At 36.5% G+C, this 7,359-nt stretch overlaps 1 protein-coding gene across 1 annotated transcript; it reads right to left on the bottom strand.

Moving 5' to 3' along the window:
• Window positions 1-2,255: 2,255 nt before the first annotated feature.
• On the bottom strand, window positions 2,256-7,122 carry LOC130500980 (RNA-dependent RNA polymerase 6-like). The gene is made up of 3 exons (XM_056995888.1): window positions 6,952-7,122; window positions 3,763-6,481; window positions 2,256-3,384 (listed from the first exon to the last, which is right to left on the bottom strand). The coding sequence occupies exons 2-3, from the start codon at window positions 6,475-6,477 to the stop codon at window positions 2,503-2,505; spliced, it is 3,597 nt and encodes a 1,198-aa protein (XP_056851868.1). The 5' UTR covers window positions 6,478-6,481; window positions 6,952-7,122; the 3' UTR covers window positions 2,256-2,502.
• Window positions 7,123-7,359: the final 237 nt, after the last annotated feature.

The following is a 7,359-nucleotide window of genomic DNA, read 5'->3' as shown; positions in this document are numbered from 1 at the left end:
ATTTTTATATTACTTAAAATATATCTAACACTATAAAGTTAGGTTTCTAATCAAAACACATTTGAAAAAAAAATTAGGATATAAATGACTTTTTTTGTCTTATATGTTCTCATGAAAATCATGTAAATTGCAATCATATATAATATTATTTTACTATAACAAACCATAAATTAGATATTTAAAATAAACTTATACACATTAACCACTAAGCCAAATATTTTATAAAATATCATTTCATAGATTAGCTCAAGTAAAATATTTTTAGTATAACTCTTACTTCTGTTTAGTTATTTATAGATGTGCTAAAAATGCATTACATGGTATACTTATAATAGACAATATTAATCTGATGGGCATAGATGGAATTTAGTTCATTTATTATTTGTTTGAGAATTATGAAATTTAAAAAATTTAATTAATACAATGACGTCCAATTCATTATATATATATATATATATATATATATACACACATATATAGCTATATATATATATATATATATAGCTTTTCTTTGAGAATGACTGAAAAAATAATCAAATCATAAATAAAAAGTATATAGTATTTACATATAATGGACTTTACACTAATTAAAACATTTTACAAATTTATTGATGTATATTAAATTACATATCCTATAACAATATAATATAAAGAATTAATTAATCAGTTGAATATTCGAGAATTAAAAACTCGTTAAATTTCAAAATTGTGAATTAGTTAATTTTTTAGATCTTGAATTTTTGAATAAACTTCTTTTTCAGCAATCTAACCTCTTAGTAGGATTCGAACCCAGATGAAGTTCTGACCATCTGTCAGAGAAAAAAGAACGAATGACTCTTGTAGAATTTCCATTGCTTTACTTAGCTCGCCTCTGTATTTCAATTCTCCATTAGAAAACATCAAATTGAACCACGATTTTTCCATTTCCTTTACTTTAAGAAATTAATAAGAAAAAATAATACATAAAAAAATAACTCTATTATAACTTCAGTTATTTTTTTTATTTCATCTTATCTCTTCTAAATTTGTGTATGTCTTTTTTTAATTAGAATCAAAGATCAATTTTATTTTGATTTATTTTAAAATAACGTAATATCATCATTACAAATGTAATTTTTTTAATGATCCTCTTTTTTTATTTTGAAAAAATCTAAATTCGATTTTTTTTTTATTTCCATCTCGATTTTCAGAAAAAAAGAGGGAAACGGATACTCAATTTAAAAGTGAGTAAACAGAATTCCATACTCGATTTCATAGAAACATATAGAATTCTGTGGAAAGCCGTATTCGATAAAAGTCGTATGTACGGTTTGGAGGGAGATCTTTCATATCTTTCGAGATCCACCCTACAATATGGGGTCAAAAAGCTTTGTTTATGCCTCGGGTTGGAACAAATTACTATAATTCGTCCCCTCCTACGGATTAGCCGACACTTTTCACAAATTTTACGAACGGAAACCCTTATTTTCATAGTTGTTATTCCTTAATTCTCTTTTTTTTGGGTGGAGAAAAATATTTAGATTTCTAACATACTTCTTATATCTACTTATTTAATAAAATTTCAGATAATAGTATAAATATAATTAATGACTCATAAGTTAAAATCATTAAGAACATGAAAAATAAGTAAGAATCACCTAAAATTGTGATTAACATGACAAATAAACAAGATCTACTTATTTAATAAAGTTCCAAATAATAGTATAATTTTAATTAATGATTTACTAGTCAAAATTATTAAAAACATGATAGATAAACAAACTTGTCTAAAATAGTGAAATAAGCAAAATCACTTAATAGTATCGATAGATAGATAAATATCAAAACTGTTTTTGGTAAAAGAATTTAACAGTTTAAAAATTCATTTTATATATTTATCTTAAAAAATACTGTGTCCATCCAAAAGTTTCATGTTCTACAAAAAATACTTGTTTTAAAAAAATACATTTTTATATTCTCTATGCATATTTTCCCAACTAATAATGAATGATTGTAATTTTTTTAAAAAATTGATTGAATTCTTAATTGGTTTAGAATCATAAGATAGACAATTACAAAAATATACATTTATAACTGAAATTAGAAAAAATTGAACAATTATATTTTATTAATATGTGTGAAAATTTTATTATTTTGAAAAATAGAGAAATAGCACTTCATCTATTTCCCATTTTTTAAATAAAATGGATTTGCATTTGATTTTTTTTTCTTACTAAACCAATGTATACTTTATCTATGAAGCTGAAAAGAGCATATTCTTTAAGCAAGCGCCAAGTCACTTTCTTTCCACAACATAAAATAGTTTCGAATACATAACCACAAGCAAAGAAAGCCATTAGATGGTAAACGGCAAGCAATTTTGTTTCCCTCATCACACACACACGGAGAGTTTTCACAAACACAAAGCACATCCAAACTAGCTAGATAGTAAAAATTGAAGTGCATCTGTGAATTTCCACAGATACATGGCAGAGTGGCCTTACGGCTCCGAACGTTAAAATTTTAGAGACGTTGAGACAGATACTTAGCCAAAGCATCAACAGGCTTGGCCGAGTCCATTTTCTTTCCCATTTCCCCTGACCGGACTTTAATCCTTGCAAGATAGTCAGCTGCAATCCAAGCAAAGCTCAGCATCACTCCATGACCAGACGACTCATCAGGTTCTTGCAGCTCTGTAGACTTCTTCACCCACTCGGGATGGTATGTGACATGGTACCAAGCTGAAGCCTTTTTCTCATACATGACGTTCTTTTCCTCTTCGCTGAGACTCTCTTGCTCCGGTTTTGTTTCCTCGAATACTTTTCTCAGCTCCTTCTTCAGGGAGTTATAAGAATGCTTCAGTCTTTCTTTCAGTTCGCCTTGTTTCTTACTTGTGTACTTAGGCATGGACCAGATGTGACCCGTCACAATCTCTTCCTCTTTTTGCACCTTGTATTGCCCGAGAAGACCAATGAGCTGCCCGTCGTAACAACATTTGTGACCCCATGCCTCAGGGATGAAATCTTCAAATCCTGGTATTTCGAGATCAGTGTCATAAGGGATGTCACTCGGGTCAGAGTTTTCTTCTGAGGAAGCTTCTGCATCTTCGTCGTAAACCTCTTTTACCCGTCTGTAAAGCCGTCCCAAGATCTTCTTCGACCTGTAAGTCTGGTACTCTTCTTTCCCCATGAAATCAGGGTAGAGTTTGGGTTTCAGGTGGAAAGGCATTGTCACCAGCTTCCCTGTCTTTGGGAAATCGACTGCTGTGGCAGCTAGCTCTGCCAGTAGCAAACATTCTTCGTCCATGGCTCCATACTCACTTCTATCAGCATGAACGACGTGTGCATTGCATATTGTACCCAAATGCTCATTCGCCATGTTTTTGACAAAGAATTCTATTATATCCTGTAACAAAAAACCACCGATTACCCAATACTTGTTTTGCAAGCGCGTAGAAAAGAAAGTAAAACAAAGAAATGATTACTAGATAAGCAGATGCTAGAATCATGATATTATTGCAATAGATAATAACTAAAAATAAGGAGCAACGAAGCTCCTGCAGAATGAACTCAATATGATGCTAATAACCTATACCATGCAATCAATAAACTCAGAAGCAAGCATATATAATCAGTTAATCACTACTACAAGCATGCAAAAACAAAGCATCCAGCACTTTCAGAAATATCATAAGAGTTATACTGGAATCATCTATTTATCTTAAGCGTCATCATCTTAAGCCAACCGGAAAAAAAAAAGTAGAGGGCAAAAGTAGATATTGACCTGGTGGTTGACAGCGCGACCCTTACTCGTTTCTTCAGCTGCAGTATATTGCATGGCGGGAAAGCTTTTTTTGCTGGGAGGGATGAGTCTCTGATCCCAAGCCACGAAGTACAGGTCACCATCAAGGTCACTGCCAGAAGCTTCGTTTGTATGAGGCCTCTCGCCTTTCTGAGGGAAAAGTAGGCAGTCATACATGTCATGCAGCTCGGGTACATCAACAGCTTCTAGAATCCTTACATCCCCTGGGTGAAGACAAGGATTCTTAGCAACGGCTACATAACCTTTCACTACTTGAAAATCTGTCTTCGTCTCCTTAAAACGAGACCCATGTTTGGAGAAACAGTTTTCTATAGACGGTTTTGAGACTTGGATAAAGCATTGGCCCTCTTCAAGTATCCCTGCTTCGTCTAGGCAACCCATTAGCCACCTTCCCGAAGTAACAAAAATTCGAGATTTTTCTCTGAGACCCCAGAGTTGTGCAATCCTGACTGAAGACAACATCCCGCGTAGGTGTGGCTCAGTTTTTGGTTTGAATCCTGCACTCAGCATGATAGCTGCAGTATTTCCCTGTTCAGCACATGAAGCTGTCAGAACTTCAAATGCGACATCGGTGTCATCAAGGATGCGGTTCAGTTTGTAGAGCATAGTTTCCTGCATATCCCAGAATATTTCATCAGGAACACCTAGCACAGACAGGAGGGTGATAATCTGCCGGTTTAAGAACCCAGGTTGAAACCTGGTCCATGAACAGATCTCCAAGATTGTGTGCTTAGAATGGAACTTATCCATACTGTGTCGAAGGGCTAACCGGATTCCATCATCTTTTGATGGCCAACGAGCAACAACTCCTTTGAAACCGGCGTACCGTATCTGATAAGCACAAGGGCTGCAGTGCGAATCCAACTGAAGTTTCTCCATTATCTCTAAAGCGAGGTCAGGTGTGATTGTACCAATTCCATCAGAGAAAGTATACCCATTTCTCTCGATTTCTGGAAGCTCGGTGTCAACCTCGTGAGGCATGACATCTACAGTGGCGTATGTGGAGGAGAAGCACAAGCCCATCCTAGCAGCACACTTTGCTACATTCTTGTCTTTAAACTTCCCCATCCATGTCTTTATATCTGACACTCTTGTTTTCCCGTCTTCAGCGAAAAACCATGCAGAGCGGTCTCTGAGTTGATTAGCCGAGAATGCTAGAAAACTGTATTTTCTACCACATAGTTTAAACCCATCGGTTAGTATGGTCTTTACTCTTTTGAAAACGTGGGTCTTCTGAGAGAAGGAGCTTGAGGTAAGATCCTTCACAATCGGAGCAACAAAGTACGAAAGAACATTTGAGTTCATAGTCTGCATGCTTTCGTCCATGAAAGTTACTCGCAAAAATCTATCAGACAAAGCTTTGTATTTTCTGAGTACCCTGTTGGAGAGCTCAACTTCTGGGGGCAGGCAATAAGCTCTGGTTGGAGTAATCGCTAGCCTTCTGATCTCAGAGATATCATCTGACTGTACATGACTCCCTAAAAGCTTTGGATTATTCTGAATCCATTCCTGAACAAGCTTCAGCCTCTTGTACGCATCAAAAACGGGTCGTTTATAGGTACAGAGATGCTTGAGGGTAGCTATATTGACATCCTTGGGTTGGTTTCTGAGAAGATCAAAGAAGCGCTCAGTCAACTGAAACTGGTTAAAAACCCCTCTGTGCAGCACTGCATTTACTAGGAACATGATCTCAAAGGAGATTCCTTCCCTGTGGTGAATGCAGAAGAAATGATCTGTAATAGGCTCCCCAAAACAGGGCTCATCACGAATCCTGGGAGGCCACCTCACACGCTCCTCATGCACTCTCCGCGCCCTTAGATAGTCCAAGGCTGTATTCATTTTCTTCTCATGCCGAGGAGATATGAGCACTCGATATGTAAGGCATCGGCCAATTGCCCCAGCCTGGGTAAAATCAGTGGTACGGATCCAAGGGTCATCATCATCCAAGAGATCGACGGGAACAGTTTCATAGATATCATCATCGGCTGTTCTGTACCAGACACGGGGTGATGAAGCCAGCTGCAAGAGTAGCACATAGCCATCAAGAGTTCTATACTGCCTGACTGTTCGTATGTCTCTCACCAATAGCTCCAACTTATAATCACAGTTGATCACAGCGTACATCATTGTGTCCTTCAAAGAGAAGGCAGTGCTCTTTGTGAAGCAAAATCTGCAAGTGTTGTCAAAAGGGTCTACGAGGAAATCAACCCCTTCAGCTCTCCAAGAAACAAGAAACTCATCGCGGGCAACCAAGGTCCCAATCTCAATCGAAACACCAGTCAGCTTATAAGGTGTTGTCGTTCTTCTTCTCTGGTTAAGCGTGTACGGGTTCTTAGGCCCCAAGCTGACTTTCAAAGGCTGGCCATCGAGGATGAGCTTGGATTGCCCCGCAGCATCCATTGCACGACCTGCTGACTCAGGAACCGCGAAATGGACAAAGGCATGAGGCTCCACTCTCTTGTAACCATCAAACGTGGGGATGTTTGAAGTGTCAGTGATGTCGAAATTAGGATAAGAACCAGGAGGAGTCCAAGAAGTTTTTAATCTGCATCGCCAAACGAGTCCTACTTCTTCTTCAAGGTAATCTGTAAGCTCTTTTGCAGTTGTTTTATCCCCAAACCCACCAACGCTTACTTGTGTCACAACCGTGTTCTTGATGTTTCCTTCTGACCCCATTCTCCTGAGAAACAAAAAAGAACAAATATAAGATAATCGTTCCGAGTCTCAGTAATCAGATCAACAAAATAAACAATGACTACAAAACACCATGAAAATAAGTAGATGTAATTAGAATCATGCATAAACAACAAAGCAGGTGAGATCATCATAAGAAACTGACTCCATAAGCACCTTTGATTGTTTATGGTAATGAGGAATAAATAATGCACTGAGTCACTGAACGAACACAAAAAACTCTTAAGATACATCTCAGATACTTAATAAGTAACTGTTCAAGTTCACATCATCAACCAATGATCAGACAAAGAACATATCAATCATGGCGTTCAAAACCCTAATTCGCTGCTCCCTTAGAAGTTCAAATGAGAAGAAACATCAAACTGAGAGACGATACTGATGATTTAATTATGAAGATAACCCTAACGACCGTACAGAATTATACAACAGTACAAAGAGAACCTGGGGACTTACAAAGTGATATCTTCGATCTCAAGGTTGGCAGTGAGATCGGGAGAGACATGGAAGCAATGCGGAGAAGAAAAGGATAATAGGAGAGTGAGCGATTAGTACAGTGGAACCGCCATAGCTAAAAACCATCAACCATCGTCTTCTACCAGTCAACGGAAGAGAGTGTTGTGCTAATCGTGTGATTAGACGTTTCTTTATGGGCTTTTTTTACAACAATATAAGCATATGGTCTTTATGGGCTTTTAATGGGCCTTTGTATATTATAGAAATTCCATTTTTCTACAACAGTATTTTGTTACGTTTGAACTTTTTTTCATTGTTCAAAAAAAAAAGAACTTTTTTCTACAATGCTTGTTTTCCTTTTTTTTTTTTGAAAAAGAAAAAGTTCTACAATGCTTGTTTATGGAAATA

This window comes from Raphanus sativus, unplaced genomic scaffold, assembly GCF_000801105.2.
Source record: "Raphanus sativus cultivar WK10039 unplaced genomic scaffold, ASM80110v3 Scaffold0070, whole genome shotgun sequence".
Taxonomy (NCBI): domain Eukaryota; kingdom Viridiplantae; phylum Streptophyta; class Magnoliopsida; order Brassicales; family Brassicaceae; genus Raphanus; species Raphanus sativus.
Note: the sequence above shows the minus strand (reverse complement) of the source record. Positions and strands in the feature narration are given on the sequence as shown.